At 38.1% G+C, this 19,579-nt stretch overlaps 2 protein-coding genes and 1 long non-coding RNA gene across 7 annotated transcripts; all 3 read left to right on the top strand.

Moving 5' to 3' along the window:
• The first annotated feature begins 500 nt into the window (after positions 1-500).
• On the top strand, positions 501-4,884 carry LOC122082680 (pentatricopeptide repeat-containing protein At5g04780, mitochondrial-like). 5 transcript variants are annotated; one of them, XM_042650402.1, is made up of 4 exons: positions 502-685; positions 1,548-1,621; positions 1,747-1,874; positions 1,963-4,884. In XM_042650402.1, the coding sequence occupies exon 4, from the start codon at positions 2,127-2,129 to the stop codon at positions 4,701-4,703; it is 2,577 nt and encodes an 858-aa protein (XP_042506336.1). In that variant the 5' UTR covers positions 502-685; positions 1,548-1,621; positions 1,747-1,874; positions 1,963-2,126; the 3' UTR covers positions 4,704-4,884. The 5 variants fall into 5 exon arrangements, with proteins under 5 accessions (XP_042506333.1, XP_042506332.1, XP_042506336.1 ...); XM_042650399.1 differs by having other exon boundaries at positions 501-685; positions 1,747-4,884; XM_042650400.1 differs by lacking the exon at positions 1,548-1,621.
• A 2,999-nt stretch (positions 4,885-7,883) lies between these two features.
• Positions 7,884-13,224, top strand: LOC122082437 (probable serine/threonine-protein kinase PBL17). Its single transcript, XM_042649996.1, is given in 7 exon segments — positions 7,884-8,365; positions 9,430-9,740; positions 10,647-10,782; positions 11,445-11,581; positions 12,112-12,235; positions 12,446-12,906; positions 12,908-13,224. Coding segments are annotated over 7 exon segments (1,338 nt in total). The 5' UTR covers positions 7,884-8,316; the 3' UTR covers positions 13,028-13,224.
• Positions 13,225-14,993: 1,769 nt separating this feature from the next.
• LOC122082438 lies at positions 14,994-16,198 on the top strand. Its single transcript, XR_006141315.1, has 2 exons — positions 14,994-15,394; positions 16,037-16,198. It is a non-coding gene; the product is annotated as an uncharacterized LOC122082438 (long non-coding RNA).
• The last annotated feature ends 3,381 nt before the right edge of the window (positions 16,199-19,579 follow it).

Below are 19,579 nucleotides of genomic sequence, written 5' to 3'. Positions count from 1 at the left end.
GATGTTTATTGCAGAAGTTCTTGACCTGAAGGGACACCAACAAGCTACTACTGAATGTGGACATAGTCGAGGAGAACGTAGTTTACGATAAAATTAAGTATTTTATTTGACTTCTGAAGCACCCCCTCTCCCTCTCTTTTTCTCTCCAATCTTTAGGTGATTTAATTTGGTGAGCCACATGACTACAAATAATACTACAATTGATGCCCTTAACATCAATACCACAATTGGAATCTCATTTTAAAATAAATAAATAAATAAATAAAAAGAACACAAAATAGCTTAACACCATATCGATAATGACTAACACTTACCCATACCAGATCGATAATATGGCAATGTTATTTAATGATTGACATTTTAGAAATTAGTTACTTTTTAAAACTAATTTAGATAGATTCTAAATGTTATTTTATGATTGACAGGTGTATAAAGAAGAATACAGTCGAGATGCATGGGATCAAGGCTAATTAATACTAAAAACCGAAAAAAAAAAAAAACCCACGATTCACATACACAAATCGCCGGGATTTCTCGAGGGTTTGCAGTTTACAAAGAACTGAAGAGTGAAAGAAGGAAGAATCAGCCGACAGCCGACGTCGAGCCTTCCTCCTTCGAATCTTGCTACGGCGGCGAGGATTTTTCTCCGGCAGCTTCCGTTGAAGCTTCGTAGCCTCCTCTCCAGGTACATTGTTGTATATTTTTTTTCCCCTTATCTTCTTTCATCTTCATTCTTCTTCATGCTATGGTGACTGGTGAGAGTTGTTTTTTTTTGTTTTTTTCCTTCTTCTTTCGTCTCTATTCTTCTTCATCCTACGCCTACGGTGAGAGCTCAGTGCTCTACCTGCTTCTTCTTTTTTCTTCTTCCCTTACTTTATATTTCTGTTCGTACCTGTTATGAATTCAGAATTCATATAACTTCTTTCTTCTCCATTCTTCTTCATCCTACGCCTAAGGTCAATTTATATGAAGTTATATGAATTCTGAATTCTGCCATTACCTTCTATTTCCTATTTCTGTTCCTACCTGTTTCTCTCAATTCAACCAGTGGATGAACTTAAAATTTTAGTGCGTAATCAACTCCAGTAGACCATCCTTCGGTTATAATATCGGTCCCATCTACAGGTTTGGTCTCGAGTTATTTAACCTCCTATATTCTGTCCACAAATTATTGTAATGGAGTTCTATCTTCTTCACTGCAACAGTGCAACCTGAAGCTCTGTTTTTTTTTTTTTTTTTTTTTGGATGGGCACAATGTGTTGTACTGTTGTCCCCTTTATTTTTTCCACCTTCCATGTTTGTGTGACTACTATGAATATTCATATGATTGTATGTCCTTTAGCATTTTACATATTCTTTTCCAATAATTTGCTTTCCTATGGAACAAAGTTCGATTATTTATTATGGCTGCCATCTGTACATCATGTTTGGAGATGCTAAATTAGCTCCTATGATAGTGTTTATAATTTTCAAATGTTTGTTGGGATAGGTAGCTTCTGTTTAATTTGAAAAACGCATTAATGCTAAAACGTGAGTTTTTTCTCCAGTGCATGTTGTGCACATGATGTAAACCAAACTTCTGGAGTCCGTTTGGCTCTTATATGCTATAGCATGTTCCAAGGTCTTGGGTTTGACTCTTGCTGGATTTTTGCATCTCTATTCTATTTGTTAATCTCTGTTTAAAAAAAATAAAAATGTAGGGATCATCTGGTTATTCTGATTTTTTGGTTTTAATCTGTTTTTTAGGTTGGTGATGCTTAACTGCCCCATTTGGCAGATTATATTGGATTCAGGATAATGGATATGCTTATGTGTTCATGGCCTTGTGTTAATATTGGTGTAACCTGTGACATATTTCAGAGGGACCTTGATAGGTGATGAAGTTTCACAGAATCTGTTCCCACCAGAAACTTGTTCATCATTGTTTGTCCCCACTATTTAAAATCTCTGCTCCTTTCACAGGTCTTCCTCACGATGCTCAATCCATCCAAAGTTCTGCTAAACTTGGTGGAGAGAAAACTAGAGCAATCCTCAAATTGATTGAGAAGGGTAATTTCAGCCCAACATCAAACACCTACTCTAAGCTCCTATCAGAATGCACTGCCACCAGGTCTCTCGATCAAGGAATGCAGATTCATGCCCACATCACCAAATATGGATTCTCCCAAGATATGACACTTCGCAACCATTTGATCAATCTCTACTCAAAATGTCAGATCTTTTGTTATGCTTGCAAGTTGATCGACGAAATTATGGAGCCAGATTTGGTTTCTTGGTCGGCCCTTATATCTGGATATGCCCAGAGTGGGCTTGGTGAAGAAGCGCTTGCTGCTTTTCGCCTGATGCATCTATCTGGTGTCAAGTGTAATGAATTCACATTTCCTAGTGTTCTTAAAGCATGCTCGATTAAGAAGGATTTGGAGGGAGGCAAGCAGATTCATGGGATTGTTGTCACCACTGGCTTCGAGACTGATGTGTTTGTTGCAAATACTTTGGTTGTTATGTATGCCAAGTGTGGCGAGCTCCTTGATTCATGCAAGCTGTTCAGTGAGATTCCTGAAAGGAATGTTGTTTCTTGGAATGCTGTGTTCTCTAGTTACATACAACACGGCCACTTTGAGGAAGCAGTTGATCTATTTCAGGAAATGCTATCGGGAGGAACGAAACCTGATGAGTTTAGTTTGTCAAGTATCTTGAATGCTTGCACAGGTTCAGGAGATTATATCCAAGGAAAAAGAATTCATGGGTATTTGATCAGGCTTGGATATGATTCGGATCACTTCTCAGTTAATGCACTTGTTGATATGTATGCAAAATTAGGAGATTTAAATGCAGCAATTGCAGTTTTTGAGAAGATACCTCGACCGGATACTGTTTCCTGGAATGCTATTATTGCTGGTTGTGTTCTTCATGGATATTATGATTGGGCAGTGGAATTGGTGGTGCAGATGAAAAGGTCAGGGACTTCTCCAAACATGTTCGCTTTGTCAAGTATTCTCAAAGCTTGTGCTGGAATGGAGACGAAAGAGTTGGGTAAGCAGGTGCACTGTGATTTGATCAAACTGAATATTGAGTCTGATTTGTTTGTGAGTGTTGGCCTAATTGATATGTATTCCAAAGTCAATCTCATGGAAGAAGCAAGGCTGGTGTTCGATTTGATGGTAGACAAAGATTTGATTTCTTGGAATGCCATTATATCAGGATATTCACTAAATGAAAATGATGAAGAAGCTGTCTCTCTCTTTCTGGACATGTTGGCTGAAGGGCTTAGTTTCAACCAAACCACTTTATCTACTATCCTTAAATCCACCGCTAGCTTGCAAGACATTGACATGAGTAAACAAGTTCATGCATTAGTCGTAAAGTCAGGATATGAAGATGATAATTATGTTATAAACAGCCTTATTGATTCGTATGGAAAATGTAGCCATGTAGAAGCAGCAGCAAGAATCTTTGAGGAATACCCCCTTGGAGACGTCGTAACTTTCACGTCTATGATCACAGCTTTTTCTCAGTATGGGCAAGGTGAGGAAGCTCTGAAGCTCTTTCTGCAAATGCTTGATATGGGGCTGAGGCCAGATCCATTTATTTGTAGTAGCCTTCTCAATGCCTGTGCAAATCTATCTGCCTACGAGCAAGGGAAACAAATACATGTTCACATGTTGAAGAATGGATTCTTGTCAGATGTATTTGCAGGGAATGCCCTAGTTAATATGTATGCTAAATGTGGAAGTATAGAAGACGCGGGCCATGCCTTCCTAGAGATACCAGATAGGGGGATAGTCTCCTGGTCTGCAATAATTGGGGGACTTGCTCAACATGGGCATGGAAAGAAGGCCTTGCAATTGTTCGATCAGATGCTAAGAGAGGGATTTCTTCCAAACCATATCACTTTGGTCAGTGTACTTTGTGCTTGTAATCATGCAGGTCTAGTAGCCGAGGCCAAACAATACTTCACATCAATGGAAGAGCTCTTTGGAATCAAACCGATGCAGGAACACTATGCGTGCATGATTGATATCCTTGGTCGTGCTGGAAGACTAAGTGAAGCGGTGGAGCTTGTAAACAATATGCCTTTTGAAGCCAATGCTTCAGTATGGGGAGCACTCCTTGGTGCGTCCAGAATACACAAGGATCTTGAACTTGGCAGACATGCTGCTGAGAGGCTTTTTTCCCTTGAACCAGAGAAATCTGGAACCCATGTTCTTCTTGCAAATATGTATGCATCAGCAGGCATGTGGGACAATGTTGCCAAGGTTAGAAGGCTGATGAAAACCAGCAAGATTAAGAAGGAACCTGGGATGAGTTGGATTGAGGTGAAAGACAAAGTGCATGCCTTTATAGTAGGGGATAGGAGCCATTCGAGAACCAAAGAAATATATGCAAAGCTTGAAGAGTTGAGTGATTTGATGACTAAAGCCGGATATGAACCTAAGGTAGAAATTGACCTTCATGATGTTGATCGAAGTGAAAAAGAGTTGCTTCTCTTCCACCACAGTGAGAGGCTTGCAGTGGCTTTTGGCTTGCTTGCTACACCTGCGGGAGCTCCTATTAGGGTGAAGAAGAATCTTAGAGTTTGTGAAGATTGCCACATTGCATTGAAGTACATCTGTAAGATTGTTTCAAGGGAGATAATTGTGAGAGACGTCAACCGGTTCCACCACTTCAGGGATGGATATTGCTCTTGTGGGGATTATTGGTGATGCTTGAGAGGGGCAATTTCTCTCATGTGCAGCGTCGACCCCCCCCCCCCTCTTCCAACATTTTTGTTACATAGAAGTAACTATACAACCTCCCATTATTTTTGTAACATTACCATCATTGTTTCATTTGCTTTTCGTTTTTGAGTAATAACTTACAAATCTGATAGCCCCTTTTGTAGCAGAGTTCATTTTACCTTAATTCCTAATTAGGTTTAGAGTTCATTGATCTGCATTACCTATATTCATGAGAAACATTCCAAGTAGTTGTGAGAGAGCAGGGATAATTATGGATTAAATGAATCCCACCCCGAACCCCCCTCTTTTTTTTTTTTTTTTTTTTTTTTTTAAGTTATATAGGCTTTTTATATTTTGCCCGAGTTGCAATGTTATCTCTGTTCTCTTGGTTTTAGTGTTCACTACGATGAACATGATGTGAAGGAAAGTATCGTATGCTAGTGTTTCCTTGAGTTTATCTCTCTCATCTCTATTATAAATTAACATATTTGCCCCCTTATTGTGGGAGAAAAGAGATAGACACAAGGTGTGATGAGTATATCATGTGGTCGTGCATGTAACTCTTTCCCTTTCCCACTGGGTTCTCTGAGCAAGTAAGGTACTTTATGGTCTACAACCTCTCACATTGATTTGTTCAATTGCTAGTCATTACTTTAAAAAAATTGTGGGCAATGTAACCCATTATGTCTAGCGTTCCTCCTGCCAAAATGTAAATACCCATCACATATAGGGGCAGTTGGGTCTTTTCATTCCCAACTAAGTTTGGGTGTGGGGAACAGTAGATGAATGGGTTTATTCTACAAAAATAATTATAAGAAAAAAAGAAGCCTAAAAGATAGTATGGCCCCTACTCCTAGAAATAGTGGACACCCACTCCTCATGAGAGGCAGAAGTCTTGCCCACTATTATTGCTTCTACTAGTGTTCCTATTGGTCCATTTGCTAGTATAGGGGCCATAATGTCTTTTAGGAAACCCTCTCCCTAATTATATTAAGGAAAAAAGAATATTACTCATTAATGTGTGACTATGCCTAGACACAGTGGGTGCAAAAAGATCACATTGTCCGTTCTGAAAATACTCACATATATCCTGGATGATGCGGATCCAGGTTCCCAAAATCAGGGATTGGATCACTTAAGCCCCACAAGAATGATGAAATATCTCAATTTAAAGGTTGAGGGGCAGTTTTGCAAATTCAGGAATATTCAAGTACTTAAAAAAAGATGAAAATAGGTACAAGGGTTAAACTGAAATAAAAAAAGAAGTAAAAGAGGGGGTATTCTGGAATTTAAGTTCAAACTAGAGATAATTAGAAACAAACTTTGGAAAGAAGTGGGCTTTGTGACAATAACAAAAGATCTGACCTCATGTGAAAATTTAGCAAGTGTTTTTGTTGCAAATAAAGGGTGTTCATCTTCAACCTAAGGTCTCGACAGTGAACAGAACCAACAGTAACCCAAACTTGTCGGGTGTCAATTCTCAGTCACAACTCTACAGTTCAAGCTGGGGCATCATACAAGAATTCGTAGCAGCATCTAGATTCAGGCACCAACTCCCAACCCCTACAGGAATCGATCAACAACCTGATGGAATCTGATCTGGCGGAAGATAGGGTTCAGCCCAGTTGCAGATCTGAGTTCCTACCACAGAAAAGGCGAGATGACCTAAGGTTCAGAGAGGATGATTCGCCTAAGTATAGGCTGCCTTCGACTTAAATCTTAGGGTCAACCGACTGGAGAAAGGACTTCTGTGAAGCTTCCTCTAAAATATGGTACTGTCGCCCGTAACAGAGTATCTCAAATCAGGTAAAATAAACAGCAGGAAATAATAAAGGCTAAGGAAGAAGAGAAGAAATAAAGAAGTAGAGGATAAGAAGGGAAGAAGAAAATAAGAAGAGAGAAAAATCAGAAACGAGAGAGATGGGGGTCACGGCAGTCCATATTCAGCCAAGCAAAACATTCAATTTTTTTTCAAAAAAAACTTCAAAATCTCAAAACTGAGTTCTTCTCTGTTACATGACTAATATAAAGGAAAAATCAAACAATTAATGGAAACTACTTGAAAATTGAAATTATTCTAAAATTAGAAGCTAGCTAATTTAAAAAGAAATTAATTCTAAAACAATAGAAAATCAAATCAAAATATATTTCTTTCCTAAGTCCATCGTGCAACTGCATCACTGGGTAGCATTCTCTTGCCTTTATATAATAGATATGGGAAAATATAGTATCCGCCTTCGACTCAGAAAACCTTTTTCCACGTTTTATAAAATGGTTTACAGGTCTAGCATCAACCCCTCCACAAAGGGGAAAAATACCTTCCATGAATATTCTTTCCTATGAATGGTGCAACAATTTATTCCCTTCTTTTTTTTGATTAGATAATAATATTTCTTAACTTTAAAGTCAAAGCAATTAGGTTGGAAGTTTGCCTCATACAAAATAGGTAGATCGCATTATGATGCAACATATGCAGGACCAGATCCTCTCTTAGATGATGACCTTCTGCAACAGTCTCATATTATTCAAGGGGTGTAAGGTGTCATGCTGTCATTTTTGGGTGCGGATCCGCATCCAATAAATGATATGAGATTATTGCAGGAGATCATGGTCCAGATCTGGATTCACTGACACATCCACATTAAAAAAGAAAAGGAAAAAAAAATGAAAAAAAAATATTCTATCAATAAATAAGCAAAAACAGGAAGGAAGTAGGGGAGAAGAAAAAGATAAATGTGAATGGGGAAAAAGAAATAGGGATAACTAAAGGGTAGTTATGTAAATTTTGCAAAACCGTGTCAACCATTAACACAACCGCGTAATCAAACCTAACCCTCAAGCCAAAGTTGAACCAAAGGGAATAAGGCGACATGCAGAGACAAACAAAAAGGACACAGTCAATGAGTCAAAGGAAGCGGTACGCGGTTGAAGACTAGTTTATCTCCAACGTTCTAATCATACTACGTCCTCTCTGACTACATAATTACAAATTTACCCTCCTCATGTCACTCGGTGAAAACAAACCAGCACTTCGAGTCTCGAAGACCTTCTAGAAGAATTCTAATGGCATCATTGTAAATTTAACTAGAATTAGGGTCATTGTTGTAATGGAAAGTGACCTCGTGAAAGAAACAAAGAATGGAGAAGAACAGCAGTAGGTGATAATGATTTGGGGCGAGGGTTCTGGGCGGCTTTGGACCTTAAAAAGGAGATGGAATGAATCATCACAACAAACCCTCTTCTTCTCTCTCTCTCTCCTACATTTTTCTTCTTCTCTTTTCAAACGACTCTTATCTGCTGTGTTCAAGGGAGCACAGATCGGAATCCGCCCATCGTCGCCGGAATTTCTCAGCCGAACACTTATGCTAGAGAGCCAGATCGGATTTGAGTGTTTTTTGCAGATCTTGAACGGGTCGGAAGAGGAAACCGAGTTCATTTGAGAGAGAGCTGGAAGCTTTGGGATCAAACCCAGATGCTATTTTTTTTGAGCTATAGTTGGAAAATGTCATCTCAGTGATCTCAGAAGATTCTTTCATTGTTCTGATCAATATGGAAAGGAAGAATAATATCCAAATCCCGTAGTTTCCTGGTCAGATTCATGGGGAACTGTTTTGCTATTGAAGAACAATATGAAACTACGAAGCCAGGTATTAATCGTTAATGTTCATCTCTAACATTATTTCCATGTTTCTTTTGGATTTGAATTTCGTCTGCAATTTATGGTTTTCCTTATTTGGTAGGACATTTGGGACTCAAGTACATTAGCATGTTTAAGAAAACTAGGTTTAAGTTACCTAATGTTATAAGTAACAATTATTTGTTGGGTAGGTGGGTGGGAAGTGTAGAGTTATAGGGAACAACATTTTTTTTTTTTGGTGAAGAGTTATAGGGAACAAGCTATTGTCACCAGAGGGTGAATTATGAAGTTGAAAACTTCTTTTAATTGTTCCTCATCTTATTTCTAAAAGTTATTTATTGTAGTATTTAATGCTATGGTTATGTGAAATGAAAGGATTTACCTTCGTTTGGAGGGAAAAAAAATGTTATACGTAAAGGCAAACAAGTAAGATTATGACTTTTTCTCAAGACTTATACACCTTGATTTTCCCTTAAAAAAGCCTACATTTAGAAGTAATAATGTTATAAGAATTACAAACAGATAATCAAAAACGATTTCTTACCGGTTCCTATGGGTCAATACCCTGCAAAAAAAAAAAAAAAAATCCGGTAATACTAATGGTCTCAAAAGTAGAATCTGAACCCATTTACAAACGTAATGGTAGCATGGTGTTGTCATGATTTGAAATTCTATATGAACTTTCATGAACCAAATTGAAGGTTAAAAAAATGTAAAAAAATATTGATAGATAATGTTGAAGCTTATAGAACTATGAACTGCTTCATGAGAGTACAGTTGCTTGCTCAGTTGGTTGGTGCCTTGCCAGCAGAGTGCAGGTTCCAGAAGGTCATGGGTTCAACTCTTGTATGTTGACCTTGTACCTTATGGCACACTTCCCCTTTCCCCTTTCCCCTTCCCCTTTCCCCTACTGGTTAAAGTCCCATTGGGTTGTTGGATAGTATAGGCACCAAGAAAAAAAAGAGCTTGAGGGACCTACATTTGTTTTCTCATCAACTTAAGTTTTAGCGTTAGTTATCCATAGCCATTTAATCTTGCTGGCATCTAACAAATTTAGTCATCTATGAATTTCAGTTGCCAAATCCCAAGCCACAATTGCATCTCCAACGAAACAAGACAGAGCCGGGGCAAATGTTACAGTGACTCCCAGAGATGTCAAAGACCTGATTGAGAATCTTGGATACAGTAATGTTGACATCTTTACACATAATGAGCTGAGATTGGCTACCAAGAACTTTCGCCCAGATCAAGTTATTGGTGAAGGTGGGTTCGGGGTCGTCTACAAAGGAATTATAGATGAAAATATCAGATCAGGTTACCAAACCACGGAAGTTGCTATTAAAGTTCTTGACCCAGAGGGGCTACAAGGCGACCGAGAATGGCTGGTATTTGTCTTCCTTTTTGTTAATTTTCAGCTTACTGTTTCATTTGTCCATTAGTGAGTGTACATCCTTATAAGAAATGATAATTGATTTGGATTGCTATCTGGTCTGTTTAATTGGTTACTGTCAGGGATATCTGCTTAGTGAAGAAAAAAAATGCAGAACAATGTACATAATAGGCTACTGTATCTACCTTGTAGACCAAATGACCCAGAAATATTTATATTAAATTTATGAGAAGGATTGACACACTACCACTTTACATTAACATCATACACTCCTAAAAGGGAAGAGGAGTTTCCGTGGGTGTTATACAGGGGTGGCTACCTTATTACATGAAGAGAGAAGAAAGAGAGCATGTGAGGGGGTGTAGGCACCCCCATCATGTGCCCGGCTTTTCCCCTTAATTTATACCTTTTGAAAAACAGACTCACCCTTTACTGTTCAATGCTTTTTTGTTTCCCTCTCTTTTGGGGAAAGGGTGGGTGGGGGGATGAATATGGTTCAGTGGATTACCTCACAAAAACAAGCAATGGATCAGGTCCCAACCCACCTGTTCTTCAAATTGAGTGTCAGGTCAACCACTTCAAATCGCCATGCCATGCCATGCCATGCTGGGTTTAGAGCTCTAGCTAATTTAGTAAATTTGTACTCACTACATGTTAAAGGCAGTGTAGAATGGTTTATAACTTTACATGCTGCATCATGGCAGAGGGACCATTTGATGGGATGTAGACACCCAAAACTGTACAAAATTGATAGCCTTGTAATAGTGCTGACCTAAATCTTGCTGGAAGTATTGTTAGTGGTCAAACATGGTCTGTATGATGCTTTTCTTTGCTGGAATGTTTTCTTTGATGCTTTGACACTTAAGAGGAACTTCATAGTTTGTGTTCATTATCCTTTTAGGCAGAGGTCAACTATCTTGGACAACTCAGTCACCCAAATCTTGTCAAACTCATTGGATACTGCTGTGAAGATGAGCACAGGATGTTGGTCTATGAATATATGGCCTGCGGGAGCCTGGAAAATCAGCTCTTTCGAAGTAAGTAGTAACTGAATGGCATTTTGAGAATTATATGACATAAAGAAGAGTAGAAGGTTTCACACACTGGTGCACTAACTTAGACTGGCCTGGAAATTAGTACTTGCCAACCACAATGCAGGCCATCTAAGCTTTTCTGCCCACTTGGTAATTCAGAAACATACCTCTAATCTGGGTTTTCTAGACACAGAAAGTGTTGAAAAGAATTAAATGACTCCAATTAGCATTCTCATGTATAGTCAAGGAGTGGAAAAATATTTCCATTGTTCAAACAAATTTTTGATTCTTCATAAGTATATAGCATGTTTGTTTCATTGTAAAATTTCCTATGCAGATGATATTTTACATTAAATTTTATTCTCTATGTAAAATTTCCTATGTAGGTGATATTTTACATTAAATTTTATTCTCCACATAAAATTTTCCTACATTTCTAATTATTATTATTATTTTTGCATTTTATGTTAAAGGAAACAGTAGTTTTACAGGAAAATTTTCCTTTTCTGCCTTTTTTACATGGAAACAAACAGAGAGTCAGAGTGGCTTTGATCAGGAACAAACAGAAGTATGCTGACATTTTTGTGTGGAAATTAGTCAAGCTAAACAGTTCGTCATATTGAGATATTTGTCTCTTTATTGATCTCATTTTATTATGTTAACAGGGGTATGTGTATTACTTACTTGGTCCACTAGAATGAAGATAGCTTTAGGTGCAGCAAAAGGTCTGGCTTTTCTTCATGGAGCAGAAAGATCGATAATATATCGGGACTTCAAGACATCAAACATCTTACTGGATTCGGTGAGACATTAGACACCTTATAGTAGCTTTGATTCTGCATTTTGTGTCTTAACAAATTAAAATCTCATTGCCTGTTCTAATTAATGATGGAAGATTGAATGTCCATATGGAATGAAAGCTAACCAACTTCTTTGGAAGTCCTATAAAAAAAAAAATCTTTGGAAGTATCTTTCTATAAAAGTGATCTGAAGATGAGCTTTAAGATTAACCAATTCGAATTCTGACTGGGCCTGTTAGCATGGATTCAAGAATCAGGATCAGATCAGTTGAATCGGCTTATTCAGATTGGAAAAATCTGAACCGATCCCGATCTAATTCCAGACGAACCGGAGCGGCTGATCCACATCCCAATACTAGGGTTAGGCAGAATCAGATCGATTCTGGCTGACCTAGATCAAACTCGACTGGAACTGATGTGGACCCTGATTTCAAGTTTTAAATCCTTACCCGTTAATTTCTTCAGAATACTCAATCAAAATCTACCATCATCCATATCTTCTTCCAACTAATACTGAAGTCATAACTTGCAGGATTATAATGCTAAGCTCTCTGATTTTGGACTTGCAAAGGATGGGCCAATGGGAGACCAGACCCATGTGTCAACCCGCGTGATGGGTACTTATGGATATGCTGCCCCAGAGTACGTCATGACTGGTAAGACATTGCCAAACTGATTTGGTTCTCTTATGTAAAGCATTAAAAGCTATAAATTGAATTTGTTTTGAAAAAAATGAGTGAAATAAACATGTTAATTCATCATTAGAGTTATCATAACTTCTGTCTTATTATGTTTTCCTTTTCTTCTCACTCAAGCATAGCCTGAAAGTGATGTTCTATAACGTAACATCTACTTTATGTTGCCAGGTCACCTGACTGCTAAAAGTGATGTATATGGTTTTGGGGTTGTGCTCCTTGAAATGCTCCTTGGTAAGAGAGCAATAAATAATAGGAGGTCAGGCCATGAACACAACCTGGTTGAGTGGGCACGCCCACTATTGAACCATAATAAGAAATTGCTGAGGATATTGGACCCTAGAATGGAAGGTCAGTACTTGATCAAGGATGCTCAGAAGGTAGCTAATTTGGCTTACCAATGCCTCAGTCAAAACCCAAGGGGGAGGCCTACCATGAATCAGGTGGTTGAGATACTTGAAATGTTTCAAGATCAAGGAGAGAATCTGCTGCTGCACGGAGGTGTAACCCTGTACGAGGTCCCAAAGAGTAACCCCAAGAAGAAACATCCAAGCAGAATTGAAGGTGAAACAGAACCTGATTTGCATAAGAAGAAAAGAGATGAATTTGCTATTAGCAGGAGCAAGAGTGAGCCTTCTAACCCAGTGCAGTGTGTACAGCCCTTCCCCCAATTTTCAGCCACTGAAGAGGAAATCACTGGGTGTAAGAATTGAGAGAAAACCATTGAATGTAGTTGGTCTCTATAAGTTATGAGAGCCAATTCTATCCAATGAATTAGTTTTTTTTTTTTTTAGATTCAATCTGGTTTCAAGTAAAATAAAGGGTAGGGAAGTGAAATCAAATTAATAGTGAAGTGGAAACTCTTATAATCATTATGTCATATGAGTGTGTACCTCAATTTAAAAAAATTTTAATCTGGTTATTAAATTTTACTTTACTTTGAAACTAAATTGTGAAATATGATTAACATGTATGATAAGAATGTGGGAAAATTTTGGTAGGTCACAATCAAGATCTTTTTTTTTTTTTTTTAAATTGATTTCACTTCCTTTATTTTCCTTATACTTACATCCAAATGAAGCCTTGGGGAGTAGGTTTCATGGATGGGTTAATGTACGATCCACCTATTTGTACCACACAGCAATAGTGACGGTTGTAAACTGAAGGGGTCCCTTTAAGCTCAATTGGCATTAGCTAAATGGCAAAATATTGCTTTCAAAAATTTGGGACCACTAAAAGGGGGCGTTTAGATACACCACTTTGACTAAAGAGAAGGCAACCTAAGATTAAATATAATGTGTTATGGCTCCGAATTTATTATACTTTAAATATTAGACAATCAATTACACTTTAGCACGTATCATCATATCAAATCTGTAATGCACAACATTATCGCAATCATATACATTAATATTAAAGTTCTTAAAATACGGAGTGTGAAATAGGCAGTCTGTAGATAACCAGAATGTGGAAACAATAGTAAATTGGAGGTGTGGATTGAGTTCAAATCCTTTGCGGTTAGTGGTAGTGCCCACCGTAGACGATTTTTGTGCTTGTGGGTTATGTTATGTCATAATTATTTAGAGTGACGTGTGCAATCGCCAAGGATTAAAGTATCGAAATCGGTCGCCGTATTGGTCGGTCAAAATTAAGATACGTATCGGAGGGTATCGTATCGTATCGGAGATACGCTAAAGATACGCACATAAATGGATAGGGAACACATTTTTATACACTTTTGCATAAAAAAATAGTTAAAAAAAGTTATATATAACATGTATAATGCATAAATACTTAAGTAGAGGGTATCGTATTGATAGACAAATATATTGAGTTGAAAATGTTCAAAATGATGAGGTTTGAGTTTCTTACAGTTTTTTATTTCTTCATTGCCATTGCCACTGTGATGAGTGCCGTGAAGAGTGTCGTGGTGGTTCAAATCCGTGGCTAGGACCTTCTTCTTCAATAGGAGCAACTACGATGATATTCTGCACTTGTCGAATACAAGCACAATATTTACCCCAATCAAAATATTTATGGTAGTGGGTCTCCCATTCATTATACAAAAATTAATTTTTTTATAGAAGTTGTAGATTAAACGTTTTTAAATAACATATAAAAAATCAACAAAGTGTGGACCAATATATTTGAGTAGATCTGAGAAATAAAAAAAAAATTGAAACCCTCACTTTTTTGGGGAAAAAATGTGGGCTTCATTTGAAATCATGTATTTAGTAATTATAAGTTATGACATTATTTTTAAGAGTTGAATGAACTAAATTTTCTAAAAAAAAAAAAATTTTGGGGATTTTTCTTTTTTCTTTTTTCTTTTTAAATTAATTTCGGAATAAAAAAATTTAAAATATATTTTTTTTTGAGAAAAATCAAAAATTTTCATGGAAGTTGTAGAACACTTGTTTTTACATAACATATAAAAAATCTAGAAAACTGTTGGTGAGAGTGTGAAGTGTTTGTTTCAAACAACAAAAAATTCACACTTAAGTAGCCGTATCGTACCAATACAGTACGATACGGCTCGATACTGCACGATACCTTCGATACGTACCGATACGGTACCGATACTCTCGGGAATTTTCAGATTTTCAAAAGTTCGTATCGTAGAGTATCGTACGTATCGGTACCGATACGGTACGGCATGATACGATACGATACGTACGATACGCCGATACACAAAAAGAGGTCCAAAATTCCCCGTAGCGTATCGGTATGTATCGTGTCGATGCCTACCGATACGGATACGTATCGGCCGATTTGGCACGATACGCACCGATACTTAAAACCATGCTCTTAAGCTTTCCTTATTGATTGCATCATTTATTTCCCCATCTCAAACAGTTCTATTATTTTATGGCAAAAGGTTTTGTGCATGGCCATCCATGATGCATGGCTATACAACCATTGGATGGGGGACGAGGATCTACAGTGCACCCTCCTTACCGCCTTCCAACGGCTGTGTGCGTGATTGTGCACCATGCACGACTGTGCATAAAACCACTCCCCTTGTTTTATTGTTAACAATTATCTTCAAATTTTGAATTTCAGAAGTGGGAGACTCTGTCAGTAGAAACTGTAGCAGTTGCCAGATTGCCTCCTGGATGGGTTAGTCTGAATTTTTATTGCAAATCCTTCTTTTCATCATGGTACTGCTAATGAATGTGCGATGTGTTTGCTTTTACTTCATCAATGTCATTTCATGTAAATATTCTCTCTTGCTGGCATTAGCTAATAATTTTTAATTAGGTTAATAAGCATGTCATACATGACATCTCAATCTTGGTTTCAGACTTGAAATTTGGATGCAATCACTGGCCCCATTATAATAAAAAATTGGCAACTATACCGAATGTGTGTTCAAGTTTCTGTGGGAAAAAGTTCTAAAATTTGTGGCAGACTACTATAGTACTATAAGAGTGGTCAAAGAACATGTGGAAAATGGAAATGGATAACGAGTTGAAAACTATGGTTTCATAAATTTTGGGAATTTATCCTTTTTCTTTGATCGCAAATTAGAAGGAAGGGAAATCAATAACTTCTTACTTTGGTTAAAAGAAATTAACATATTGTTGAAATTAGAGAAAGTTTGAGATAGAACTCATATTTTAACTCTTCAAGTGTAGATTGCTTATGAATTCCTTTTCCCCTATTCCTGACTAACAATCTAGGAAATCACAATTCTATGGTATTCTTCAGAAATTTGATTGCTTTTTCTTACTCAGCCATTTCTACTCCTTTTTTGTGTAGGTGGAGGCAAAAGACCCTGGAAGTGGTTCCGTGTATTATTATAATGGAAGTACAGGGAAAAGTCAATGGGAGATCCCAGTTGAGTCTGCTACTGTTCCACAAAGCCCAACGCCTTTACCACTGCCACAAGATTGGGAAGAGGCATTAGATGAGACAACAGGTATGTTATAGGCAGCACTTATTTTTCCCAATTTCTTACGGTGAATAATTTAAGAACAAGTCAGCAACAAGGTGATGCAGATTAATTACCAAAATAGGCTTGTTTTATTAGGAATAAGCCTAGGGTTGGGTTCCATACATGTTAGGCTTTTGATCCCATGTGTTTTGAGTGTAATAGACCACTTTTATGGGTCTAAAAAGGGGGCTCTAAGATTGAGTACGGGATTACTAGTTAGTTTCCATTTTCATTAGTTTCCTTTCTAGTTGGGCTTGATTTGAGTTATATTTGTTTCCTTATGAGTCAAGTTATTAATTGAGTCAAGTCCTTAGTAGTTAGTTTCCTTTTTCAACTAGTTTCTAATTTCAGTTAGTTTCTAATTTCAGTTTTTAGTAGCTATTGTATTAGGAGAATATTTGGTTTCCTTTTTGAGGAACCTTCTATTTTGTAATTCCCTCCCCCATTAACATTATAAATAAAGAAGAGGAGGCTCCTAAAGGCCTAGATGATTTTGATAAAAAAATTAATGGTTGTTGCTATTGTCTTCTACATGGAGATTTGTCTTGTGTTTGATCAAGGCTGATGGAATTGGTGTTTGATCCAATTGACTCTCAGCGGTGTGAAGCACAAGAGGTCCTCTTCCTTAACTCATCTTCTTCTTCTCTCAACTACACAAAGTGTTATTGATCTGCTCAAGTCTTACAGGTATTAAATTCAGCTTTCCTTCTCAGTTCTGCCCAGAAAATTGCACTCTGTTAGCAATTTTCAGAACCTGTGTAGACCTAATTCATCATTCCATTAGTCCCCTTATTATCGGCTTCTATTCTGATTTCTGACACCCTATAATCTGAGATTGATATTCTTAATCTCAGATCTGATCTCATCCTTGTTATTAATCTGTTTTGAATTATTCTAATATTTGATCTAATGTTCTCCAAGAGTATTCTGCAACATTGGGACTAGGTTGACTTGTCAATCCTAGTTCTACATTAAGTGGTATCAGAGCCAGGTTTTCCTGCAATTTTCTAACCATGGCAAGTCACATCACCAATGCTGAGTTGCACAAATTGTATCGTGAGTTAGCCGAGAACCAATAGAATACTGATGCTAGGCTTGAGAGGACTGAAGCCAAGTTTGATAAGTTTATGGAAGAGATGATTGCCTTTATGAGGAGGTCCGACAAGCGAGCTGAAGAAGGATCCTCTACATTACCCCCTCAGCTCAACACTTTACGGATCGAAGACACACCTCAAAGGCAGCAATCTGATCCGGTTGTTCCCCAGGATGTTACCCGGCAATTTTCTGACAGAGATTATGGCATCAAAGTGGAGGTTCCCGAGTTCAGTGGTGAAAAAGGACCTGAGGAATTTCTTGACTGGCTTACCAAAGTGGAGAGAATTTTTGCGTATAAGTCTCTTCCAGACGTGAAGAAGTGTGAACTTATCATCACCAAGTTTATTGGGTATGCATGTTCATGGTGGGATGATGTACTACATGCAAGGTTTGTCAGAAGACTTGGACCCGTTATCAATTGGGAGGTCATGAAGCAGATCCTGACTGAAAAATTTGTTCCCCTTAATTATGAAAAGGTAATGTTTCATAAATTACTTAACTTGCAACAAGGGAACAAAGATGTGGATTCTTACACCCTCGAATTCCACAAACTGTCTTCAAGGTGTCGGCTTCAGGAAACAGACCAGCAACGGATGATGCGATATATCAGTGGGTTAAGTACTGAGATTCGACTTGAGTTGGCTAACACTGATTTCAGGTCTGTTGATGTGGCAGCGGCTCATGCCAAGACAGCTGAAGAGAAGTCCATTTATTGGAAGGGTATGCTCAAGACTTCTTCAGTTTATAGACCTCCACCGCGTATGGAGGAAAAGAAGCCTGAAGCTAGCAGAGTTGAAGAAAAAAGGTCAGAGTTCAACAAGGATAGTGTTGGGGTGAAGAATATTATATGCCATAGTTGTGGCGAGAAGGGTCACTATTCCTAACAAGTGTCCCAACAGGACTCGTTCTGTGAACGTAGCAGAGAAGCAGCCAACAGAGAAGAGTGAAGATGAATCTCATTTATATCCTTATCCCCTCGAGGACAATGATATTATTGATGATGAAGATGAGGATGTAGAAGCTCATTCAGCTAGCCTTTCATCTTTTTCGAATAGACTAGTTGATAAGGCTCCTCTCTTCAGACAGAAGGGTACTCTCCTGCACGGCTCCGACCCTATTGCTGTTCATGCAATTGTTGATACTGGGGCAGAAGCAAATTTTATATCTGCTGAATTTGTTCGAGCACACAACCTTCCACAGAAGCAGCTTTTCAAGAAGATTCACGTGCGAGGTTTTGGACCCACAGCTCGAGAAGAGGCCACTGCAGTTGTTCGAGTACATCTACAGTTTGGGCCACTACAGTACCATGTCACCTGCTTGGTCACCTCATTGGCGCACTGCGACATTCTTCTAGGGCGACCTTGGCAGCGACATGCAGGCATTCTCTATGATGGCGCACGGAACACTATAAAGGTGAAGCAAGGAGGTCGTATGTACTTAATGAGGCCACATGCATTATCAGACATGCCACGACGTCGACTGACTCCTGCTCCGGTGACACATCAACCTACTCTCCCTCCTCTTGGAGTTATGCTCCCTTCTGTTTCGAGATATGTGCCACCTCATCGGCGAGCGATTTACAAGGGAATCTTAGGAGCACGACCTAACTCGACGGAGTCGAGTTCTTTTAAGACCGGGAGAGTTGATGCAGATTAATTACCAAAATAGGCTTGTTTTATTAGGAATAAGCCTAGGGTTGGGTTCCATACATGTTAGGCTTTTGATCCCATGTGTTTTGAGTGTAATAGACCACGTTTATGGGTCTAAAAAGGGGGCTCTAAGATTGAGTACGGGATTACTAGTTAGTTTCCATTTTCATTAGTTTCCTTTCTAGTTGGGCTTGATTTGAGTTATATTTGTTTCCTTATGAGTCAAGTTATTAATTAAGTCAAGTCCTTAGTAGTTAGTTTCCTTTTTCAGTTAGTTTCTAATTTCAGTTAGTTTCTAATTTCAGTTTTTAGTAGCTATTGTATTAGGAGAATATTTGGTTTCCTTTTTAAGGAACCTTCTATTTTGTAATTCCCTCCCCCATTAACATTATAAATAAAGAAGAGGAGGCTCCTAAAGGCCTAGATGATTTTGATAAAAAAATTAATGGTTGTTGCTATTGTCTTCTACATGGAGATTTGTTTTGTGTTTGATCAAGGCTGATGGAATTGGTGTTTGATCCAATTGACTCTCAGCGGTGTGAAGCACAAGAGGTCCTCTTCCTTAACTCATCTTCTTCTTCTCTCAACTACACAAAGTGTTATTGATCTGCTCAAGTTCTTATA

This window comes from Macadamia integrifolia, chromosome 6 (genome assembly GCF_013358625.1).
Source record: "Macadamia integrifolia cultivar HAES 741 chromosome 6, SCU_Mint_v3, whole genome shotgun sequence".
Classification (NCBI taxonomy): domain Eukaryota; kingdom Viridiplantae; phylum Streptophyta; class Magnoliopsida; order Proteales; family Proteaceae; genus Macadamia; species Macadamia integrifolia.
This window is presented reverse-complemented; position numbering and strand designations above follow the sequence as displayed.

What these genes read in the sequence shown, in the direction of transcription:
- LOC122082680 (XM_042650398.1), top strand. Translation starts at nt 1,878, where the DNA reads ATGAAGTTTCACAGAATCTGTTCCCACCAGAAACTTGTTCATCATTGT.